General features: G+C 37.3%; 1 protein-coding gene across 1 annotated transcript in view; it reads left to right on the top strand.

The window, feature by feature from the left end:
• The window catches only part of PSMD1 (proteasome 26S subunit, non-ATPase 1), a 114,657-nt gene that overhangs the window by 74,949 nt on the left and 13,737 nt on the right, over window positions 1-25,971 (top strand). Inside the window, exons 17-19 of the mRNA XM_032753924.2 lie at window positions 8,566-8,680; window positions 15,981-16,097; window positions 22,973-23,075. Coding sequence (XP_032609815.1) covers window positions 8,566-8,680; window positions 15,981-16,097; window positions 22,973-23,075 — 335 coding nt within the window. The remainder of the gene's footprint in view (window positions 1-8,565; window positions 8,681-15,980; window positions 16,098-22,972; window positions 23,076-25,971) is intronic.

Below are 25,971 nucleotides of genomic sequence, written 5' to 3'. Positions count from 1 at the left end.
CTACCAAGTATTGATTTCTTTCCTCTCCACTGCCTTCCCCTAAAATAAAGTCCACTGTTTTTCCTGTGACTTGACCGTTTCTCAACATTTATTTTTCTGAATACGTTGTTTTGTTTTGTTTTTGGAGACAAGGCATCACTCTGTTGCCCAGGCTGTAGTGCAGTGGTGTGATCTCAGCTCACTGCAGCCTTGACCTCCTGGGCTCAAGTGATCCTTCCAAGTAGCTGGGACTACAGGCATGCACCTCCATCCCCGGCTAATTTTTGTATTTTTTGTAGAGATGGGGTTTCGTGGGAATGCCCGGGATGGTCTTGAACTCCAGGGCTCATGCAATCAATCCTCCTGCCTCGGCCTCCCAGAATGCTGGGATTACAGGCATGAGCCACTGTGCTTGGCCAGTTTTTCTGAATATGTTTATGGAGATGTAGAAATAAGCTTTATTGCTGATTAAGGATTAGTCATTTAAATGCTTTGTTATAAATGCTGATCCAAGGTATTACAACAAACTGGAGGAATTATTTCGTGATGTTATCTGGGAGGCAAATGTTTATACTGAAGAAAAGTTTAGGGAATGTCAGAATTATTGAAAATAACTGAAAGAAAGCCTAGTGGATTGTTACTAATGATTTAATGTATTTTCTTTTAACCTGTAGGTTCTCTCTTCATCTCTTGCCTTGCCCTCTTTTTCTTTCTTTTCTTCCTCCTTGCAGTTTATTTGTTGAAGAAACCGGTTGTTATTTCTGTTTTGTTTCCCATGGTATGAATTTTGCTGATTGCATCTTTACGTGTAGTTTAATGCGTTGTTTGGTGCTTCATATTTCCTGTAAATTGATAGTTGAATCTAGAAGCTTGATCACATTCAAATTTTTTTTAGGGTGGTGGGGCTGGCGCTACACACAGTTATTTCCATTTTCATGATGTTAGCAGTCGTTGATAATCATGCTGTGACCTATTAATTCATTATATGTTACAAAATGGTGATACAGTTTTATCATTTATTAACTGTTCCTTTAAAAGTTTATATCATATATCTCTCTGTGTGTGTATATAAAGATTAATGTGCAGGAGTTTTGCTTTCAGTGAATGTTTGCATTCCAATCATTGCTTAGAAAGGTTTTTTGTCCTTTTAGAGTTGCCTGCTGAAACATTGAAGTAAACATATAAGAATATTATGGTTTTACTGTACTCTTGAAAAGATTGAATGTCTAAACTAATTTAATAAAGAATTTGTCATTCTTTATCTTAACACTTGTTTTTTCTAAAGAATGTGTCAGAGTTGGAACTGTTGTTAGATTGAGACACTGTCAGGTTTTTTATATGCTTTTGAGTTTATAGCCTTCACAGTCTATTTCAGTCTTTATTGCAATCAACTAGGTAAAGTTCTGCATTAGGCTCCTGGTATTTATGTTCGTTCTCAGGCAAATTTTTTCTAAACCTCATGAAATTGTTAGTGCCTTTTAGGAAACAAAACTTAAGTCTAACTTCTATCCCCTTTCAGAAGACTTTTCTACTAAAGAAAAGAACTTGAGTTTTGTGGTTGGTTTAAGAATAGTATATATGTTATCTTTTATTTACTCTTTTATAACAAGTAAAAATGACAAAATAAATTAAATGTTAAGACAGATTTTAGGATAAGCTCTTTCCTGTGAGTCAGTTTTCCCTGGAATATCCTGCCCTTGCAGCCAAGGGGCAAATTGATAAGTATTCTGCATGCCATTAGTTCCCTAACAAGTTGATGACGAAATTCTGGAGGTCTGAACCCTAAATATAACCAGCTTTCTATGTTTAATATTCAACTTGCTTTATATTTTGATAAACCTTTGGACATCAAATATTAGTAGCCAAATTTCTGGTTCTGATCTAAAGCCAATTTCTGGTTATGCATCTAGATTTCAGTGATGATAGTACCACTCCACCGACTCTCCCCAGCATACATAAGGAGGAGCAGGTATTGTTTTATGGGTAAGGCAATTAAGGCTCAGAGAAATTTAGTGATTGTCACCCTGCTAATAAATGGCAGCAGTAGAATTGGAATCCAGGTCTTTCTGATTCTAAGCGTCTGTTCTGTCTACCACAACAAATGGAAGAGAGGTCAAGAAAAGAGATCCTTTGAGGAATCACTGTGTTATTTCCAGTGAGAGGTGATCAGGAACTGGAACAAGGCAGTTGGAAACAGAAATAAGATTTAAGGGGTTCTCTTGACTTGGTGGCAGATTATATGTGGAGAGTGAGAGAACAGAATGATTAAAGACAGGAGTTTCCTAGGTATGTCAATGAATTGTCATGGCGGGAAGAGAAGCAACTTGGAGAAGAATGCCCTTTTTTATTCCTTTCTTTGTGGGTTTTTACATGTTGATTGAGGTTTGTGGTATACTTGGTTAAAGATATCCAATAGGCACTTAGAATTTCAGATTACTACTCAGATTATTTGGAATCTGTCGTTAGAGTACAAGGGAATTAAATAGGGACAGATACATTCTTTTTTTGGGACAGTGTCTCACACTGTCGCCCAGGCTGGAATGCAGTGGCGTGATCATAGCTCACTGCAACCTTCACCTCCTGGGCTCAAGCCCACCTCAGCCTCCTGAGTAGCGGAGACCACAGATGCGCGCCACCGCACCTGGCTAATTTTTGTAGCTTTTGTAGAGACAGGATTTCACCACGTTACCCAGGCTAGTCTCGAAATCCTGGACTCAAGCGACAGGGGCAGATATATTCTTAATTGCTGTGTATTGAGTTAATCCTCTAACACTGTGGCACTTACCTGATGAGAATTATAAATTCATTATTCTACTAAGGGACTATCCTGAGGCTTATAGCCTCAAAAATTCCCTCTGAATTCTTACCTAGCATTATAGGCACATAGCCACAAAGGTGGTTTTCCCAGGGCACAGTTTGTCCATTGCACTTTGGATAAGCTGACCCCCTTGATGTGTCTAAATGTGGAAAATTTGATTGCATAATTTATGGTTTTGGGGGATGGGGGACCGCTTTCAGGTAGTTCCCTGGGGTCAGGGGAGAAGAATTCCCTCTGTGATAGTCCCATTTAGAATAGTGTTTCTGCCTATCTATGTATATTGCTGTTTTTCCTCCTTTAGTAAAGATGGATTAGAGGAGGAAAGGAAAGACACCATATTCTTGAAAGCATCTTGATTTATTAATGATTTAATGTTGAGGTTGCACAAAATATTCATAAAGAAATAATATTTAAAAGCCAGTGTGTCGAAAGAAAGGAATTCATATGTGCAGTTTATGGTCCAATGATATGGCAGTGACTTATGCATATGCCCTTGCACAATTCCTGCTCTGTGGAAGGCTTGTACAAATATTAACATTGGCAAGATGACTTTTAGTTACAAGCCAAGAAATTTTGTTGAAAAAACAAATTAGAATGTAGTTAGCTTATTTTGGTGTGCATTTCATTTTTTAAAGCAGAAAATTACAATTTTTTTCATTAAAAATTGAATTACGTACTTAGGATTAAAGCAAAGTTTTTACTTACTGCTGCCTATTATATTATACCTTATGATGAACCACAAGTATGGTAATACTAAACAGCAACAAAGTTGTTTTTTCATTTTCTTTACATGATAATTGTATAAACTAGATTTTAAAGCCTCGGGATACATTCCCTTATGTTACATGTAAAGGTTCGACTCCCAAAATTATGTGTTATCTGTGTGTTTAGAGGGGCAGGAGGAAGGAGACTCTGATCCAAAAAAGATTTAGAACCACTGTATCAGACAATTGGCAGATAGTCACATAACTAAGTCCTGAGGGAGCCTAAACCAAGACCCAGTTTTTCCAAATGTTTGTTATTGTCTAAACCCACTATGTTGTGTATAATAATCACTCAATAAATATGACTGACTAGACCCAGCCACCAGGTCTTGAGAAAGATAGAGAGGATTCTTCAGAAAGCTCAGATTCCTGCCATGTACCCAAGTAGTTATTACGCTAGTAGTCCTGATTTTTTATTTCTAGTGTTATCTTATTATTCCTCTACACAAAATCAATATGGCTTTTCTACCTACTTTTCCTCAAGCTTGTTTCTCACATTCCAATGTTCATTCCTTTTCAACAACATTTATCCCTCTGCTATCAGAATTGTGCCCATTCAAGACTCAATTAGCCTTAGAAAGAAATACTCACAGGTATGTCAGTTTTCCCTGGTTTTGATTATCTAGCTCAATTATAAGTTTAAGGGAGAAAGCAAAAGTGGAACAACAAAGAGCTTGGTATATTTCCTAGTGCTTAACCATTAGGCCTTGAACTTCGTAGAAAATACTTGTGTAAGTCTCTAAATGTAAATTTAGTTTAACTTTGTCTCTTAAAAATTATTTTACCTATAGTACCTGGCACTGTGCTAATAAATTATGGGAGATAGAAAATATAGTCTCAGCCCTTGTGCTGTCTAGAGTGGTTTTATTGGTAATTAATTAGGTGGTAAAACACTTGAGTGAGTTTGTTAGACAATTTGGGTATCAAATTATGGAAGGAGCTTTAAGTTCTTAGCCTTATAGGAGTGAAAATAGAAGTTAAATGGTAGTTTCAACTACAAGTTTTAGAATAACTTTTCAGTAGCCTCTTTGGTGTAATAGCACTTTAAATTTTATTTTTATTTCATTGGAATGTTACTCATTGAAGAAAAGTTGTCCTATAATAGGCATTGATTTAAACCTATAATAATTGGTTCATTTTTTAAATGCTATAGAATTGCAAAGTTGGAACAGACTTACAGAACTTCTAGTCCCATTCTTCCTCTTTTCAGATGAGGAAAGGACCCTGGAATGTTTGGTTAATTGAACACTGTCTAAATTGGCCCAACTATTTAGAGACAAAACAGGAACTAGAACATGAGTTTTAGACTTCATGGTTCCCTCTTATATAACTTATTGTTATTTTTCTCAGTACATATTAACTGATAGCATACATGTTATTACTATATTTTCAGTTACTTGTTCGTCTGGTTTTTGTTATTCCTGGAAAACAGTCAAGAAAATCTATCTCTAAAGGAGAAACCCAAGTGATTTGTCTAATGTCACATAACTAACAAATTTAGCAAAACTAGAACTAGAACCTAGATCTTTAGTTTTCTAATATATTGCTTTTTTCACACCACCATACTGTTTTTCCCATATTGTTTCTAATAATACTAGTGACAATTAGTATTATTTCCAAATTATTCATACAAGGAAGTTTAGGCAAACTGAGAACATTCTCAAAAAAGAGTGATGGACTCTATTGTAGGGAAAAATAATCTAAGCTTCCCTTATTGCAAAATTTCATTTTAACAGTTACAGTTTTCATAAACTTCATTCTATTCCTTTGAAATTTGAATTCACCACTCTCTGGAGTTTGACGCTAGAGGACAGTTCCAACATAGAATTATAGATTTGAGTTGGCTTGTGGTAATTGTTTTCATTCATAACAGGATAGTCTTTTTTTAAAACGCCTTTTTAATAAATAAATGTTTTAATTAAATGTCTGAAAACCCTAAAATGTCAATTAATTAAATGCAAATCAACTTCTATACAGTCACATATAAATTATATTCAGTGTAGGATTTCGGTTCACTTTAGTATTTTTAAAAGAAAGTAGGGTAGAACCTCCAAACTCAGGGCCTGGGCCCTAGGAATTATGAAGGTCTTGAAACAGCCTTTCTGGAGAAGTTGGAAATTTGGGTTTTAATGTGAAATATTCCCATCTTAAATGTTGACAACTTATTTTGAATTTTTTTAAAGTATGTAGGCCAAATAAAATCTGCTACGGGCCAGTTTGGGCCCTTGGGCCAATAGTGTATGAATTTTATTTTTTTGGTTTGAATTACTGACATAGTTTTCTTGCTGGTTTTTCCACTTCATGCTTTTAACCTGTCTTGTTCACAGGTATCTCCTTAATCTTTCTAAATCATCATTCCATTTATCTGCAAAATAAAATGCAAATTGCTAAACCTGACATTCAAGACACTGTATCATTTTGCTCTTAATTGCCTTTCCACTTTTATTTTTTATTACATGTGCTACAAAAACACTGACTGTGTTCAGATTAGACAAGCCAGGTGAATTCCAATCTCTAGACCTTTCCTGACTTACTTCCTTACCCTGATGCCTATACTCCTCTTCATTATTTGTCCAATTCTTCCAATACTTTCAGTCACTTTATGTCTGCATTCTCCGTGAATTCATCTCCTGATCACTGTTACCTCTTTCTGTGATATTTTTTTCTCCTTAGCATTCATATCTTAGGTAGTTTATGCCGCTTTGCCACTTTTATATAAATAATATATATTATATATTTATATATAATATATATCATATTATATAATATATATAAATAATATATATTATATGATATATATTTATACAATATATAATATAATTACATATTGTATATTGTATAAATATATATTTTATGTATAATATACACATATAATATGTATTATATGTATAATATATACATATAAATATGTATTTTATGTATAATATACATATAAATATGTATTTTATGTATAATTACATATAAATATGTATTTTATGTATAATATACATATAAATATGTATTTTATGTATAATATACATGCAAATATGTATAATATACATGCAAATATGTATTTTATGTATAATATACATGCAAATATGTATAATATACATGCAAATATGTATTTTATGTATAATATACATACAAATATGTATTTTATGTATTATATATATTATATAGTTATATATTTTATGTATAATATATACATATAAATATGTATTTTATGTATTATATATTATATAGTTATATATTTTATGTATTATATATACATATAAATATGTATTTTATGTATTATATATTATACATTATATATTTTTATGTATAATATATATTTTATATATTTTTATATATATGCGTGTGTGTGTGTGTGTATATATATATATTTTTGTTTGTTTGTTTTGTTTTTGTTTTGTTTTTTTTTTCCTCGAGTCTTGCTGTCTCACCCAGGCTGGAGTACAGTGGTGCGATCTTGTCTCACGGCAACCTCCCACCTCCTGGGTTCAAGGGATTCTCCTGCCTCAGCCTCCCAAGTAGCTGGGATTACAGGTGCCCACCACCATGCCTGGCTAATTTTTGTATTTTTAGTAGAGAGGAGGTTTCACCATGTTGGCCATCTGGTCTCAAACTCCTGACCTCAAGTGATCTGCCCACCTCGGCCTCCCAAAGTGCTGGGATTACAGGCATGAGCCACCGTGCCTGCCTTTAATACACATTCTTATATGTGTTGGTTTTGTCTCAGTAAATGTTTGGTGATGGTGAAAAATCTAGAGCTGTATATGCTGTTTCAAAGTGTAGGAAAGAGCCTAGTTTCTTTTTTCTTTCTTTCTTTTTTTTGTAATTTCAACTTTTACCTTAGATTCTGGGGGTACATGTGCAGGTTTGTTACGTGGGTATATAGTGTGATGCTAAAGTTTGTGGGACAGTTGATCCCGTCACCCAAGTATTAAGCATAGTACCCAATAGTTTTTCAACCCAGCACCCTTCCCTCCTCCCTCCAGTTCCCAGTGTTTGTTGTTGCCTTCTTTATGTCCACGAATACCCAGTGTTTAGCTCTCACTTATAAGTGCGAACATGCAGTATTTGGTTTTCTGTTCCTGCCTTAATTCACTTAGGATAAAGGCCTCCATCTGCATCCATGTTGCTGCAAAATACAGGATTTCATTCTTCATGGCTGCAAAACAATCTTTTTATTGAAGTTTAATATACATTCAAAAACATGCACAAAATCATTAGTCCACAGCTTGATGAATTTTCACAACTGCATACACCTGTGTAACCAGTACCCATTTCAAGATCATAACATTACCAGCCTTACAGAAGCTCTCCTTACATTCTCTTCTAGTTGTTACCCTAGTCCTGCTGCTCCTCAAGGATAGTCACTGTGCCAGCCAGGATCATCTTTTAAAAGATGGGGTCAGGTATACCATTAGTCAAGTTTGTCCTATTTTTTATCTTGTTGCAAATATGGAGAGAATGAAAAATAATTTCTCTTCTTATCAATACAAAAATAATTGCTAAAGCAAAAATGCAGAAGTCAGAATTTCTTCATTATCAAGGCTTCTTTATCAGTTTATTATTCAACTAAAGTAACACTGGGGGATTTAAATCTTTCGTGTAACTTAGGAAATGTCCAGGAATTACTATAAATGACTTTTGTCTTCTGGAACAAAATGCAAAGTAACCAAGAAATAGGAAAATAGATGTAGAGCAGTGTGCTACCCCCCACATGGTTGTTCCTGCCATGGAGGAGGTACCAGAGAATAACTGGAATCCAGACCTATGGCTGAGGACTCACTTATACTGAGAAAGGAGTCCCCTTTCTGTACATATATTCTCTGAATATTGAAGATCAGATTTCTTCTATCAATAATTAGAACTCTGTGAAAGATTTTTAATTCTGCAATTTATGTTTTAAATGCTCATTGTTTCCTATAACCCTTTCAAAAACAACTTGGTTAAAACTCTTCTGTCTTAACTTAAAATATGTTACCTATAACAGTGGCTTCGTTTTCTGTTTCTTATCAGAACCCCTGAACAGTGCCCAAGTGTTGTCTCTTTGTTGTCAGAGAGTTACAACCCTCATGTGCGCTATGGAGCTGCAATGGCCTTGGGGATCTGCTGTGCTGGTACAGGAAACAAGGTAAAGCCCACAGCCAATGGAGTCAGTTCTTTCTTGGCGCCAGACTGTTTTCCCTCGCCACAGAATTTATGTAACAGCTATAAAAATACAAGTGCAGTGTGATCTGTAAGACTAAACTTGCCGTACAAGGCTTCCCAGTACTCCCTCATTCTGCGATGCTGGAATGCCCAGAGCTGCTTAAGAATAAATCATCACAGTACCTGGATAGCTGTAACTGAGACAATGCTTTTGAATTTCTTTTTGAAATTTTTGTTTTTGTTTTTGTTTGTTTATTTGTTTTGAAACGGAGTTTCACCCTTTCATCCAGGCTGGAGTGCAGTGGCGCAGTCTCACCATGTTGGCCAGGCTGGTCTCGAACTCCTGACCTCAGGTGATCCACCCGCCTTGGCCTCCCACAGTGGTGGGATTACAGGCATGAGCCACTGCACCAGGCTTTTTTTTTCTTTTTTCTTTTCTTTTGAGTCTTGCTCTGTTGCTTGGGCTGAAGTGCAGTGGCAGGAACACTGCCCACTGCCAACACACTCAGCTAATTTTTTTATTTTTTGTGGAGAAGGGGTCTCACTTTGTTGCCCAGGCTGGTCTCAAACTCCTGGGATCAAGTGATCCTCCTGCCTCAGCCTCCCACAGTGCTGAAATTACAGGCATGAGCCACTGTGCCTGGCCTATTGATTTCTTAAAAAAAAAAAAAAAAAAAAAAGAAGAGGAAAATAAAATAGTTTTTGTTGTTGTTAAATAACTACTCAGGTTATTTTATATGATTATTTTACATGTTTAATTTGTATAATTAGTATTCTGGAAAACAAAGTTCTCATCCGAAGCCACCAAAATCAGGTGATTTGATAACATTTCTGTTTTAAGCAAATCACTGATGTGCTATTTACCTGTTTTCTCATATCTAACCTTAATAGGTAACGTGGTATTTGTTAAGCCCTCAAAAGTTACAAAAAAAGAGTTGAATGGGGCAAGGTGATGATTCAAAAACATAATTCATCATGAGATTCATAAAGAAATATGCTATTGCATAAATAATAAGTATTCATAATTCACAGCAGTGACATAATCATGACACTTTGGCTCTCATAGCACATATGCACAAACCTTGGCCACCTCCCAGAAATGAATCTTTTAACAAAGTGTGTATGTATAAGACTGAGAGTAAGGCTATGCTCCCAGTACCTTTACATCAGAGAGAAAGGAGTCACTTTTTTATCATCTGTTGTCCAAACTCAAAAGAAAACATAGTTGTAAGTTTATGGACTGATTCCAGGAATCTAAAAATTTTAGTTTCCTTGAATTTTTTTCCAATAAAGAGTATTGGTATTGTGGACCGGGCGCTGTGGCTCACACCTGTAATCCCAGCACTTTGGGAGGCTGAGGTGGGCAGATCACGAGGTCAGGAGTTTGAGACCAGCCTGACCATCATGGTGAAACCCCATCTCTACTAAAAATACAAAAATTAGACAGGCATGGTGGTGCATGCCTGTAACCCCAGCCACTCAGGAGGCTGAGGCAGGAGAATTGCTTGAACCCAGGAGGCAGAGGTTGCAGTGAGCCAAAATCCTGCCATTGCACTCCGGCCTGGGTGACAGAGTGAGACTCTGTCTCAAAAAAAAAAAAAAAAAAAAAAAGAGTATTGGTATTGTGTACAAATAAGTTTTTCTAGTCACATGAAAGATTATTGAGGCTGGGAATAAAAATAGCTATTTTTGGCCAGGCACAGTGGCTCACACCTATAATCACAGCACTTTGGGGGGCCCAGGCGGTTGGATCACTTGAGGTCAGGAGTTCAAGACCAGCCTGGGCAACATGGCAAAACCCCAACTCTACTAAAAATACAAAATTAGCTGGGCGTGGTGGCACGCACCTGTGATCCCAGCTACTCGGGAAGCTGAGGCAGGAGAATTGCTTGAACCTGGGAGGTGGAGGTTCCAGTGAGCCAAGATCATGCCTTTGCACTTTAGCCTGGGGGACAAGGGTGAAACTCCGTCTCAAAAAAAAAGGCCAGGCATGGTGGTTTATGTCTGTAATCCCAGCACTTTGGGCGACCGAGGCGGGTGGATCACCTGAGATCAGGAGTTTGAGACCAGCCTGGATAACTTGGTGAAACCCCTTCTCTACTAAAAATACAAAAATTAACTTGCTGGGCACGGTGGCTCACACCTGTAATCCCATCACTTTGGGAGGCCAAGGCGGGCGGATCACCTGAAGTCAGGAGTTCAAGACCAGCCTGCCTAACATGGCAAGACCCCATCTCTACTAAAAATACAAAAAATTAGTGTGGTGGCAGGCACCTGTAATCCCAGATACTCCGGAGGCTGAGGCAGAATTGCTTGAACCCAGGAGGCAGAGGTTGCAGTAAGTGGAGATCATGCCACTGAACTCCAGCCTGGGCAACAAGAGTGATACTGTCTCAAAAAAGAAAAAAAAAAAAGCTATTTTTCACTACACATGGCAACAATTGTGTAAAAATTTATAAAGAGACATCCCTCCTTTCCAGTATTTCATCCTATTCTGTCTGCTTACCCTGCTTTTCTTTCTTTTCTTTTCTTTTCTTTTTTTTTTTTTTTTTGAGACAGTGTCTCACTCTTGTCACTATCACCCAGGCTGGAGTACAATGGGGCTATTATAGCTGACTGAGCTCACTGCAGCCTCAATCTCCCAGTCTTAAGCAAGCCTCCCAATTAGCTGGGACTGCAAATGCATACCACCACACCAGGCTAATTTTTTTTTATTTTTAATAGAGACTAGGTCTTGCTGTGTTGCCTGGGCTTTGTTTTTCTTCACAGCACTTACCACCACCTGATATATTTTACATTTACTTATTGTTTGTCTTTGCCGAAATGTAAGATCACTGAGAATATAATGTTCACTGCTGGAACCTAAAATTAAAGCTTTGTTTGCTGCATGAATGATGGATGGCAAGATCATTAAAGGATATGATGGTGACCAAGTTGGACATCATCTCTGTCATTACAGAGTTTTGTTTTTTATTGCTATTTTTTTTATTTATTTATTTTGAGATGGAGTCTCACTCTGTCACCCAGGCTGGACTGCAGTGGTGCAATCTCGGCTCACTGCAACCTCCGCCTCCTGGGTTCAAACGATTCTCCTGCCTCAGCTTCCTGAGTAGCTGGGATTACAGGCATGTGCCACCACACCCAGCTAATATTTGTATTTTTAGTAGAGGCGGGGGTTTCACCATGTTGGCCAGGCTAGTCTCGAACTCCTGACCTCAGGTTGTCCACCCGCCTCAGCTTCCCAAAGTGCTGGGATTACAGGCATGAGCCACCATGCCCGGCCAGTTTTTTAAGTGTTTTAATTTATTTTGGGGGAGAATTTCTTACATGAGAATATATCTTCAGCTTTACTAGAGATGTCATTGGGTATATCAAATGTAGTTATAGAAATTGGCCTTATTTTTTTTCTACAACACATCTGTTCTGTAAACAAAGGAAGAATATAGTTGTATGTTTTACTAAGTATTTCCCCCTTCGAGTCCTAAGTTGACATTTATGTCAGGCCTCATAAATTAAATGTAAATTAGATTCTTTTTTCTTTTCAGATTATTCTGAACTTAATATGGTATCTAGGAGCAAATGTTCTTTGAAACACAGCATCTGACAAGTTAATTCAATGAAAAATTTTTTTATTACTCATACTAAACAAGCCTGCTTTGTTTCTAGATAATTTATGTGATCTAGGTATCAGTACCTATCTAACCGGTTTGGGACTTTTTTTTTTTTTTTATTTCTTAAGAACCTGAAACATCTGTTTATTCTAAAATATACCATTGGGGTTGTATTACATACCTCAAAGACCAGGTTATTGTCTTTTACCTTCTAAGATGGAAATTTGGTTATATTTTTATCATGACTACTTCATAAAGAATATTGACAATATGTTTGAAAAACATACTCCCTGTGCACAGTGTCATTACATTTTTCAGTAATGTAGGGAGAAAGGATACCTATATCTGCTGTGTATTATCTGTTAATAGCTCTAACTTTAATATATAAATGTAAGTTTACATGTAGAGGAATCCAAAGTCACTTTCCAACAAAGGATTCAGTTTATTCTTTTCCTTGGTCTTGGAATGAAGGATACTTGAGAAACATCCTACCAAATTAATAGATACCTGATAATCTTACAAGCCTATTACGCTTTCATCCCAGATTTATACCTACCTAAGGACCTTGTAAGGGATGTTGTGGGGTTGTTTGTTTTTCTTGTTGTTTTGTATTTTTTTTTTTTTTTTGCTTTAACTCTAATCTCATGACAGATTAAAGGAACGTTGTGGGTTTTGTTCTGTTTTGTTTGAGACAGAGTCTCGCTCTGTTGCCCAGGCTGGAGTGCAGTGGTGCTATCTTGGCTCACTGGAACCTCCGCCTCCTGGGTTCAAGTGATTCTTCTGCCTCAGCCTCCCCAGTAGCTAGGATTACAGGTGCCCGCCACCACACCCAGCTAATTTTGTATCTTTAGTAGAGACGGGGTTTCACCATGTTGGTCAGGCTGGTCTCAGACTCCTGACCTCATGATCCACCCACCTCGGCCTCCCAAAGTGCTGGGATTACAGGTATGAGCCACTGTCTCCGGCCAGGAACATTGTGTTTTAAAGTGGCTCTTCCCAAAGGTCCTGCAGAGTGTGAATAGAAGTTACATGGGGCAAAAGAGTTTTTGGTCAAATACATTAGACAAATGCTGGTATAAACAACAGTTGAGTGGTATATAATAAGGCATCCTAGAACCTTTGTTATGATATGTACATTCCTAGAACCTTTGATACAGTGTATACTTGTATTTTGTATCTGCAAGAGGAGGTGATATATATACAGTATTCCTGAACTCCCAAACTTATTTAATAAAGGACTTCTTTTTTCATAGAACTGATATTCTGAAGAATAGGATATTGGGGAAATACTGATAAATATTTTGGAAAATCTCATCACTTGTGGTCTTAGGAAGTGCAACCATGAAATCAATTCTAGTCTATGATTTCATTTGTTTTGCTATTCTACTAGCTAGTAAAATCTTTTGTTTGGAAAATTTGGGTTTTTTGTGGTTTTTTTTGTCTTGATTTAATTTTTAAAATTAGGTCTTATAAAATCATCTGAGATGTTACCATAGTCTAATATTTGTTTATTACTATTTTTCTTTTTTCTTTTTTATATTAGAGACAGGGTCAACTATGTTGCCCAGGCTGGTCTTGAACTCTTGGGATCAAGCAGTCCTCCCACCTTGCCTCTCAGAGTGTTGGGATTACAGGCATGAGCCATCGCACCCAACCTTACACTAATATTTGAAAGAGGTTTATTTCTTTCTTTTTTTTTTTTTTTTTGAGACAGAGTTTCGCTCTTGTTGCTCAGGCTAGAGTGCAGTGGCACTATCCTGGCTCACTGCAACCTCTGCCTCCTGGGTTCGAGCAATTCTCCAGCCTCAGCCTCCCGAGTAGCTGGGACTACAGGCGCCCACCACCACGCACAGCTAGTTTTTTTTTTTGTATTTTTGGTAGAGACAGGGTTTCACCTTGTTGGCTAGGCTGGTCACGATCTCCTGACCTCAGATGATCCGCCCTCCTTGGCCTCCCAAAGTGCTGGGATTACAGGCATCCGCCACCATGCCCAGGTAATTTTTGTATTTTTAGTAGAGAAGGGGTTTTACCATGTTGGCCAGGCTGGTCTCAAACTCCTGGCCTCAATTAATCCGCCCACTTTGGCTTCACAAAGTGCCGGGATTACAGGCACAAGCCACCATGCCCACCCAGCCTGACAGAGGTTGAATTATACAAATTTTGGATTCAGACTGGCCTGGGTTTGCTATCAGTACTTACTCGACTTTGGGCAAGTTATTTAACCTTTCTAACTCTCAGTTTCTTTGTTTATAAAGATTGTTTTGTGCTGGATTTTGTTTTAGGAGTAAGAGGATTATATAGGATAATACATAAAATACCTAGTACTGTGTCTGAAAAGTAATAGGTGCTTATCAAATGTTAATCCCATTTTCTCTTAAATTTTTATGACCTCTTACCTCAAGACAAGAGCACTCAGGTTCTAAAGCTTCCTTTTCACTTACTCTCAGTTATATTGAAATTTAAGTAAAGCATAACCAGTTCTAAACTATTCCATTCACGTAGTTGTTAATTAACTTCTTACTATGCTGTTGGATGAAAATATTGACTTAGAGTGACAGTAGATATAGTTGAGCATCATTTAAGAACAGAGATATGTTCTGAGAAATGGCGATTTCGTGATTGTGCAAACATCATAGAGTATACTTACACAAACATAGATAGTTATGGTCTGTTGCTTCCAGAATACAAACCTGTATGTCATGTTACTGTACTGAATAGGCAGTTATAACACAGTGGTATTGGTGTATCTAAACATACAAAAGGTACAGTAAAAATACAGTATAAAAGATAAAAAATCATATAACTATTTAGGGCACTTAACCCTGAATGGAACTTGTAGGACTGGAACTTGCTCTGGGTGAGTCAATGAGTATTGAGTGAATGTGAGGCCTAGGACACTATTGTCACTATAATAGACTTTATAAACACTATACACTTTGGCTACTAAATTTATACATTTTTTTCTTCAATAATTGATCTTAGCTTATCTTTTTTTATAAATTTTTAATTATTTTTAATTTTTTGACTCTTATAGTAACACTTGGTTTAAAACACAAACCTGGGCGGGCGCAGTGGCTCACGCCTATAATCCCAGCACTTTGGAAGGCCGAGGTGGGTGGATCATCTGAGGTCAGGAGGTCAGCCTGGCCAATGTGGCGAAACTCATCTCTACTAAAAATACAAAAATTAGCTGGGGGTGGTAGCATGCACTTGTAATCCCAGCTACTCTGGAGGCTGAGTCAGGAGAATTTCTTAAACCCAGGAGGCAGGAGTTGCAGTGAGCCGAGATCATGCCATTGCACTCCAGTCTTGGTGACAAGAGCGAAGCTCAATCTCAAAAAAAAAAAAAAATTGTACCACTGTTCAAAAATATTTTTTCTTTATGTTCTGTAAGGTTTTCTGTGTTTGCAAAATGATTTATTTATATTTTTTAAACTTTTTTGTAAAAAACTAAGACACACATACATTATACTAGGCCTACACAGGGCCAGTATCATCAATAAGTCACTTAGGCAATAGGAATTTTTCAACTCCATTATAACGGGACTACCATCATATATGCAGTGTGTCATTTCCCAGAATGTTGTTATATGGCATATGACCATAAATTGAAAGTTCAGCCATATCAACTTTATTTAAAAGTTGTGTTTGTTTTTTTTTTAATTCTTTCAGGAAGCCATTAATTTGCTAGAACCAATGACAAACGACCCCGTGAACTACGTGAGGCAAGGGGCACTCATAGCTTCAGCTCTCATCATGATCCAGCAGACTGAAATCACTTGTCCAAAGGTGAGCAAACAAAGAAATTCCCTGGAAGAGAGATGGTTTGGCCTTTTCTTTAGTAACTTATCATCTTTTGAGGACATTTTTTACTTCAAATATGGTGAACACTGAAGTCACAGAAAGTAAAAGTAAAGAGAGCATTTTAGAGTATAAGAGAATGGGGAAACTTTAAATATGTAATGCCCTTTAAATGTATTTTTTACAGACTTAATGTTCCTTTTGTTAATTTAAGTATACAACCATGCTTGAAAAATTACAACTCTTGGGGTGTTAAAATCATAAAATGAACTCTTTTTTTTGCCTTTCACTGTCCTTTTAAAATGTATTCAGTGGGATAACTTTTTCCTCTGATAATACAGGATGCAAACTCAGGCAGTCCATGACTTTTTTGATATATCCTTCTAAAGTAATTTTTAAAAAGCCTGCAGTCACTTTGTATCGTACATACCATCTTAGTTTAGAATTGAGTACATCCACATTCTCTTTTGGAATGTCATTGCCCTCCTAGGCGATCTTTTTGGGTGGAGTTCCAAATGGCTCCAAGACAGCTTTCTTTTCCACTTGACCCACATCTGCTCCACAGAAACACTCTTGCACATTTTGCCCTTCTGGATAGGAATATAATAGGCTGTCAGTACTAGTACCTCAGCTAATAGCTAATGCCTCAGTGCACAGCAGCCCCTGATCATATTGGACACTCCAAATGGACCCTCTGAACCCCTGTTCTGTAAACTTGGAGTGAGGGGGAAAGACTCACAACCCAGCTTGCCCCAAAGAGATCCTCTTCACATATCCTCCACAATCCACACCCACACTCCATAATAGTTTTGAGACACCTGTTTTAAAATTCTCTGATCAGCCAAGCACGGTGGTTCATTCCTATAATCCTAGTACTCCTGGAGGCTGAGGTGAGGGGATCACTTGAGCCCAGGAGTTCAAGGCTAACCTGGGCAACATAGGGGGAGGCCCCATCGCTACAAAGAATTAAAAAGGAATTAGCTGGGCATGGTGGCATGCGCCTGTAGTCCCAGCTATTTGGGAGCTGAGGTGGGAGGATCACTTAAGCCCAGGAGGCCAAGGCTACAGTGAGCCCTGGTTGTGCCACTGCACTCCAGCCTGGGTGACAGAGCAAGACCCTGTCTCAAAAAATAAAATAAAATTATCTCATGATAATCTCTCAGTCCTCAGGTTGTTGGTGTTTGATATCTCATGTATCTTGTCATTTCCGCCAAAACTTCTCATTCTACTAAGAAACAGAAAATGCATGTATCTTATTTTTAATACATGTACTAAAATTAGCATGCTTGATATACTAAATAGACATGTATAGCTTGCACAGCAATTTCAGATCTTCTAATTCTTAAAGCTAGGGACTTTAGTATCCATGTATTAATTAATCCTGCTCATATAATGGGAAGTAGTCGAAAAATTAACAACAGAAAAAACTGTTGGCATTGTGTCTTATGCCTCATCGAGCAAATATAGACCACCACCCTCATTTTCAGCAAAGTAGATTTGAGGAGGTAGAGAAAAGAAAAATTTCCAGAACTCACTTATTATTCATTCTAATTTTATGGAGCTTTGTTTAATAAATTTCAAGTTCTAAACAGTTGCTGTCATCTTTGCTTCATTTATTCAGTGCTTCTCTTTCTGTCTCAAAATCATTTTCAGGACTTTCAAAAATTGTATTATTACAAAGATAGAATCTGGCTTCTCATCCTGTTCTTATAACATATTACTTAATACACTACATCTTCTAGAACATAAACATCTTTCCCAACACCACATTTCTTTTTGTTTTTAAATATAGCAGCTATCATGAGTAGCTTTTACATATTTTATTTCTGCTTCTGATCTTCAACTGAGCTTTCGGAGGTTATGCAACTGAGTAGTGTCATTAAAGAAACAAATTTTGGTCATGGACTGCACCTCCTCTAACAGTAATACATAGACATTCACTTTGACCCCACATGTTGCTTTCATGTTACTTGTATTGTCAGCAAGACAAATGTTCTGTCCTCCCATCCTCTGCTGTAGGATTTCATTGATTTTACAATCGTAATCTCTGTTCCAAAAACGGCAGAGTCCTTTAGGAGTTGGATAATCATTCCAGGAACTGTTGTTGAACCAAGTCTTACCTGGTGTAGATACATGGGGCACACTCCCATCTTCAGATTGTATCGGAATCTTAGACACTGATTAAAATGTCAAAGTGAAGTCACAGCTAGTAGCTTTTGCCATTAATATAAACTGGATAGATAAATGTAAATGTATATACCACTGACTAAAAAAGCAAAATTGACTGTGTGAAACTCAAAAATTATTTCAGGAAACACTACTCTTTAGAGCAAAGTTGTTACTCAGCTTAAGAATTCTTAAAGTTGGCCGAGCGCAGTGGTTCACGCTTGTAATCCCAGCACTTTGGGAGGCCGAGGCGGGCGGATCACGAGGTCAGGAGATCGAGACCACGGTGAAACCCTGTCTCTACTAAAAATACAAAAAATTAGCCGGGCGTGGTGGCGGGCGCCTGTAGTCCCAGCTACTCGGAGAGGCTGAGGCAGGAGAATGGCGTGAACCCGGGAGGCGGAGCTTGCAGTGAGCCGAGATTGCGCCACTGCACTCCAGCCTGGGCGACAGAGCGAGACTCTGTCTCAAAAAAAAAAAAGGCTTAAAGTTAATTTCATTGTTTTCTGTTATTAAGCAAGTGATAAAGAATTTCATAGACTACAGTTTATATCATCTTTCCTTTGTCTGATAATTGCCAACAAGACAAAATTGACATTTTGGGGATGGTATACAGCATGTTGCCGAAAAGAAAAATCTGTTGAGAAACTCTGAAGGGGAGTAGATTCTCAAGGCTACAGAGTCTTAATTGCAAGATTGCAAAACCAGTCCATGAAATAAAGTGGAAATGGCTCAAAAATAAAGATCAAATGTGAATTTCATCAAGAATTATAAACCCCTCTCAAAGGAATTCAAAAGAGAAATTTCTCAGATATTTTGTGAAATTCACAATGGAAATTTCCAAAGGAAATGTCTTATGTAACCATTAATATATGTCACATCCCAAACACTTAGCTCCACACATTGCCTTCTTAGTTGAAGTATCTCCAGTACATCTTTGCTTTGCTTCTCTCAGTTTCTCGCTAGCTCATGCTCACAAACATAAACCCAGGAACATGTACACATCCCTGGATCAAAGGTTCACATTTAACAAGGGTAATGTTCTTTTTTAGGTCCTTGGAGCTATTTTGCTCAAAAAACCCAACTCTCCTCTTCATTAAATTATCTATCTTTTGTTTTTCTTGTTAAATGAAATCCACCATTAAGATGGGCACAGTGGCTGAGGCAGGAGAATCGCTTGAGCCTGGGAGTTCAAGGCCAGCCTGAACAACATCCCAAGACCCTATCTCTAAAAAAACAACAAAAAAATCACCATTAACTGTTACTTGAACATGTACATATTAAGTATCATATATAAACTCACATCAAAATATTACACTGTAAATATAGAATCTGGTGTTCCTATTACCAATATTATTTGGCCTAAGGCCTGGTACAGGAAAGCTTCTCCTATCATTGACAAGTACCCTCTTTGGAAGTAGAATTAAGCTCCTGCAGTTCTAAAATAAATCACTGTATATATGATTTTATAGCATAACACATTTGTAAGTAGTGGGTGACACAGTGAGACTGTCTCAAGGGGAAAAAAAAGTATATAGAGAGATATATATATATATACACACATATATAGACATACATATATATGTGTGTGTTCATAGCCCTTTATCTACCATTACAGAATCCAAAAAGCTCTGAAAACTCAAAGAGGTTTGTTTGTTTTTAAAGACTCATTTGGATGCAATTATTAATTCATTATCATTTATCCTACTTAGTATAAATATTCATATATTGTGCTACTTCAGAAATAATTTATTTGATTATGGGATATCATAATATATAGAGCAATACTACACTGGGAGTATTGTATAATATATGGGTATGTATCATGTTAGCCTTCTAAATTCTGAATTCCAAAATACATCTTACCTCAAGGATTTCATGGAAGGAATTACAGACATATAGTTGAAGTCATAATCACAAATACAATTTCGCAGACAGAAAAAACACCTCCAAAACTGATCCTTGATGTACAGCTACATTTCCATAACCAGGAAGATAGAAAAATAGAAAGGAGGAGTCACACTCAGATGATAAGTACTAACAGAAACAACTCCAAGGAACTTTATTGCTTTCTCCCTGACATCTAAGAGTGGGCTTTTTTCCAGCAGTATAGAGTATACAAGTAAAAACATGAGATGAATGTTAAAAATGCAGCTTTTTGAGAAGGTAGATTTTAAATACTCATACATAGTACAATGCATGGATCACAGTGCTGCATAAAATTTTAATTGTCTTTTTTTGTGAGATTGTCATGATATAAAATGGGAAACTAATATGATTTTTCTCCTGCAAATTCTACTTTTTGATTTTTTTGGTGGAGGGAGACCATACTATTCATAACAATGACATTGAGTTAGAAAATCTTAATCCTCACCCTGATTACCATTAATTGCTTGTGATAGCAAGCAAACCAATTCTTTTGCTTGTCTTTTTAGTCTTCATATCTGTAACTAGATGTGAATAGAGGGAGTAGACCAGATGGTCTCAAAGCTGCCTTCCAAATTTAATGTATGTCCTAATCTACTAAAATAATTCTTTACCAAGAATTACAGTAATGAAAATTAAGTTACTGATACATAAGAAATAAAATGTGAGAAAGAAATTTAAAATGATAAAAACTAGCTTTTTAGAGCATTCTATTTAATATTAGATAAGGCTATTATATAGTTGGACTGATTTTTTTAATCCATTTTTCAGTTTTACTGAATGCTTTTCTGTTGTTTTGGGTACAATTTTAAATTTAAATTCTTCCCTATAATGTACATTCAGTGCTTTGTTCTATGTTTCTTTTTATAATTTCATGAAATATTTCTTAAGCCTTTAGCACATAAAATTTCCATCCTATATAAGGTAATGTAAATGTTCATCTAAAATAAGTTCAGAATCAAAGGAATTTGACTTGTTGAACCAGAATAAAAGCGTCAAACATGAGATTTTTTTTTTTTTTTTTTTTGTGGGGGGGATGGAGTTTTGCTCTTGTCGCCCAGGCTGGAGTGCAGTGACACAATCTCGGTTCACCGCAACCTTTGCCTCCCGGGTTCAAGCGATTCTCCTGCCTTAGCCTCCTGAGTAGCTGGGATTACAGGCGCCCGCCACCAATGCCCAGCTCAGTTTTTTGTATTTTTAGTAGAGATGGGGCTTCGCCATATTGGGCAGGCTGGTCTCAAACTCCTGACCTCAGGTGATTCACCTGCCTCGGCCTCCCCCAAAGTGCTGGGATTACAGTCATGACCCACCACACCCGGCCACATGAGAATTTTTTTAAGTAGAGGGGAATTTAGTGACGATTTAATCATGCTAGGTTTTATAGTTAAAGAAATCCTAGAGAAGTAAGTGACTTAAGTGGTTGTGTGCTAGGTAGTGGCAGAGTTAGTTCATTGTTTCCCCACTATATTCTGTTGCTGCCTGTGAATAAAAAATGAGAACCATGTTCAAGGAATATTATTTTGTTAGTAGCATTTAGATTGCAGAGATAATAGGAGGGATTGGTAGGATTCTTCCCCCATATGGTGAAACAGTCATGCTTATTGAACTATGAGATGCCCTTTATACGTTACACTACATATATGTTACCTCATATAATCCTATAATAGCCACGTAAGGTAGGTGCTAACATCCCTGTAGAGATGAAGATACTGAGGTTCATAAAAGGTAGTAACTTACCCAAACAGCTTATAAGAATAGCTTATAAGCCAGGATTGTGCGATTCTATTATTCTGCCACTATATCACATTGTGGCCTCCCAGACCAAGACAAATGAAAGGGGGAAAAGATTCTGAAAGAATATGTAATGCAGATAAAGTCTTTATATTAGGAAACTCAAATTTGGTATTTTCTGCTTTTGGCAGATTTGGGGAGCTCCATGATTATGTGCTTCTTGAACAAGCCGACTTCTTCCTGGGTGCCTACCATTTGAAAAGCACTGTTGGGAAAACAGAGAAGTGTAAGACATAGAAGAAGCATAAAATAGTTTACTTATTGTCACCCAAACAGATTTAAAGGAATCACTCTCTTTATTCATACAGAATATATTTTATAAATATATTTTCTAATCAAAATAATACATATTAATTTTAGAAAATGCAGAAAGGATAAAGAATTACCAGTAATCCCACCCTAAGTGAGTCAGCACATTTTCCATTCTGATATGCTCCTTTTGGTACAAGTACACATTCTGATGAGTCCTCAGAAAATTAATGTGAGTAGATAATGGAAATCTTTACTTTATGTGAATATACTTAATCCAAAAGATACCTCACACAGCTTTGGTGAAGGGTAATTTACTTTAAGGTGGAACTGAAGGACTATACTTTTTAGGAAACCCGCAAGGTTGGTGGTAAACAGAATAGCTATAATTCAAAATGCAATGAAAGGCTTAGTGTTTGCTGGGACTCTTTAGGCCTGCTGGCTAACAGTGGTAATGTATGAAATCGCATTCAATATTCCTTTGACCTTTAAACATCCACTGTGGAATGAGGATTGAAGACAGAGCTGGTGCTCCCACACTAAAAAGTCATAACACCCGTGATCTCAACCACGGAACTGCTCTGCCTTCAAGTCTGGTCCATATCCCTCTCTTGAGCATTACGAAACTCAGAACTAACTCTCATTATCATTGGAGCAATATTATTCCCTGTTCTAAAATGGTACCACAAATGAGTAGACTTAGACTATAATTCTTTCTCTTGCCCCTTCAGGTGAATCAGTTCAGACAGCTGTATTCCAAAGTCATCAATGATAAGCATGATGATGTCATGGCCAAGTTTGGCGCTATTCTGGCCCAGGGCATATTGGATGCAGGTAAATGTTTTTAAGTCTTCAAGATTTATTTATTTAAACTAAATCTAATAAAATAACTATCTGCTCTAACTATATGACATAATGGAAATTGAGTCTGAGGCAAATTATTCCTGGAGAAAATTTGGAGCCTGCAGTTCATAGAGATCAGGTACATTTAAGAGTACAGGCCAGGCGCGGTGGTTCACGCCTATAATCCCAGCACTTTGGGAGGCTAAGGCGGGCAGATCACCTGAGGTTGGGAGTTCGAGGCCAGCCTGACCAACATGGAGAAACCCCGTCTCTACTAAAAATATAAAATTACCCGGGCGTGGTGGCACATGCCTGTAATCCTAGCTACTTGAGAAGCTGAGGCAGGAGTATCACTTGAACCCAGGAAGTGGAGATTGCGGTGAGTCGAGATCGCGCCATTGCATTCCAGCCGGGGCAACAAGAGCAAAACTCGGTCTCAAAAAAAAAAAAAAAAAAAAAAAAAATAGAGTACAGGCTGTTGGCCAGGCACGGTGGCTCACGTCTGTAATCCCAGCACTTTGGGAGCCCAAGGCAGGTGGATCACCTGAGGTCAGGAGTTCAAGACCAGCCTGGCCAACAAGGTGAAACCCTGTCTCTACTAAAAATCCAAAACATTAGCCAGGAGTGGTGGCATGCGCCTGCAATCCCAGCCACTCAGGAGGCTGAGGCAGGAGAATCACTTGAACCTGAGAGGCTGAGGTTGCAGTAAACCAAGATTGCTTCACTGCATTCCAGCCTGGGTGACAGTGACAGTGGTGACAGTGCCTGTCACTTAGTAAAGTGACTGTTGGTTGGTTTTTTGTTTTTCTTCTTTGAAGACAGTCTCACTCTGTCACCCAAGCTGGAGTGTAGTGGCACGAGCATGGCTTGCTGCAGCCTTAACCTCCTGGGCTCAGGCAGTCCTCTTGCCTCAGCCTCCCAAGTAGCTGAGACTATAGGCATATGTCACCACACTCAACTAATTGTTTAAACTTCTTGTAGAGATAGGATCTCCCTAAGGGTCTCACTATGTTGCTCAGGCTTGTCTTGAACTCCTGGACTCGAGCAGTGTTCCCACCTCGACCTTCCAAAGTGCTGGGATTGTAGCTGTGAACCACTGTGCCCAGCCAACTTATTTTTCCTTTAATTTTCTTAGTATTATATGAATTTTAAACAAGTTGACATTGAATCATTTTTGAGGAAAACATTTTAAATAAATTCTAGCAGCCAAATCACTTATAAAATAAGGTAAATTGAATATTTACTTAATAAATGCATACAGAGCACACTGTGTCATCTGGCTCCAGAATTCTCACTGTCCACCATAATACCATAGTCTGTTTCAAAAGATAGAGTGGTGTGCTTTAGTTCCTTAGACTTGGGGTTCATTTGACATATGCCTTAACGTTATTATTGGTGACCTCCCTTTTTTTTTTTTTGAGACGGAGTCCCGCTCTCTTGTCCAGGCTGGAGTGCAGTGGCGCGATCTCGGCTCACTGCAAGCTCCGCCTCCCAGGTTCACGCCATTCTCCTGTCTCAGCCTCCCCAGTAGCTGTGACTACAGGCGCCCGCCAGCACGCCCAGCTAATTTTTTTGTATTTTTAGTAGAGACGGGGTTTCACGGTGTTAGCCAGGATGGTCTCGATCTCCTGACCTCGTGATCTGCCCATCTCGGCCTCCCAAAGTGCTGGGATTACAGGTGTGAGCCACCGCGCCCGGCTATTGGTGACCTCTCAAGAGGAGAAGAGCAGATACATACTTCATTGTTCAACTATGTGATTCTTTTTCTTGATGTACCCTATCCATGTGAATATAATCCTTTTTATTTTTGCTAATTTGAAAGGTGAGGAATAACATCTCAAGGTTTTTACAGCAATTCTATTATTAAGGGAGCATTTTTTTCACATTTATTAGCCATTATATTCTAAGAAAAACACTGTTAGCCTTATTTGTTGCAGTCATTCTTTCCTCAGTCAAATAGGAATGTGTGTATATTTGTAGTGAAGGAGATCAGGAAAAGAAGCTGCCATTATTTGATAACTGTCATAAATTTTGTTTTTAATCTTTTTGGGTTTTCTACTTGCTGAGAGTCTTTTAATCATACCACAGTTTTCAGAGTCCTTTTGTAATTTTAGATAATCTCCCTCATATGGCCTCTTTCTTTTAAAAAAAAATCCACATCTCCTTTCTAATTTGATTAATCTTTTTTTCTTTATTAGGTTTGCCAGTAATTTCTCTATTTATGTACTTACTCTGTTCTTTTTTTGTAAATTCTTTATTTTTGATCTTATCTTTATTTGCTGTTTTATAACTTTGGTGTTCTAAATTTTTGAGGCAGATGTTCCTCTCTTTTAACCTATTTGTCTAATGGAGTTTTTTTGTTTGGTTAGTTTTTATTTTCCAAGAAGTTGAGAGTTTTCTGGTTAAAATTTTAATATTGAGGCATAGTTTACTTTTCTTTCTTTTTAATTTGAAAAATATTTCCTTGTAGCTGTTTATAGATAAAAAAAATTATATAAATATTTTAGGTAAAGTAAACCATTTCAATTCTAGATGGTATTGATTCCCTCCCATTTACAAGCTACATATGTGGATATCCATAGTTTCTCCCTTCTCATTCTTCACTACCTTCCAATATTTTATATTGTGTTTATGTTGTCAACAGTTTGTGATATTTACATTGTCTTCAGAAATCATAATTCTTACAATTGTATGGTCTTAGTTTCATATTTAAATGGATTCAGTGCCCATTTCTTTTATTGCAGCTTTTTCATTCTTAGGTTATCTGTACTAAGTCTAGATACTTAATTGGCTGGATTTTATCAGTAATTGAGTTTTTTTAATTGGGCTTTTAAAAATTTGGGGATTTACAGAAAAAATTGAGCAAGAAATGCAGTTTCCATATGTC

This window comes from Hylobates moloch, unplaced genomic scaffold (genome assembly GCF_009828535.3).
Source record: "Hylobates moloch isolate HMO894 unplaced genomic scaffold, HMol_V3 SCAFFOLD_1, whole genome shotgun sequence".
NCBI classification, from domain to species: domain Eukaryota; kingdom Metazoa; phylum Chordata; class Mammalia; order Primates; family Hylobatidae; genus Hylobates; species Hylobates moloch.
Note: the sequence above shows the minus strand (reverse complement) of the source record. Positions and strands in the feature narration are given on the sequence as shown.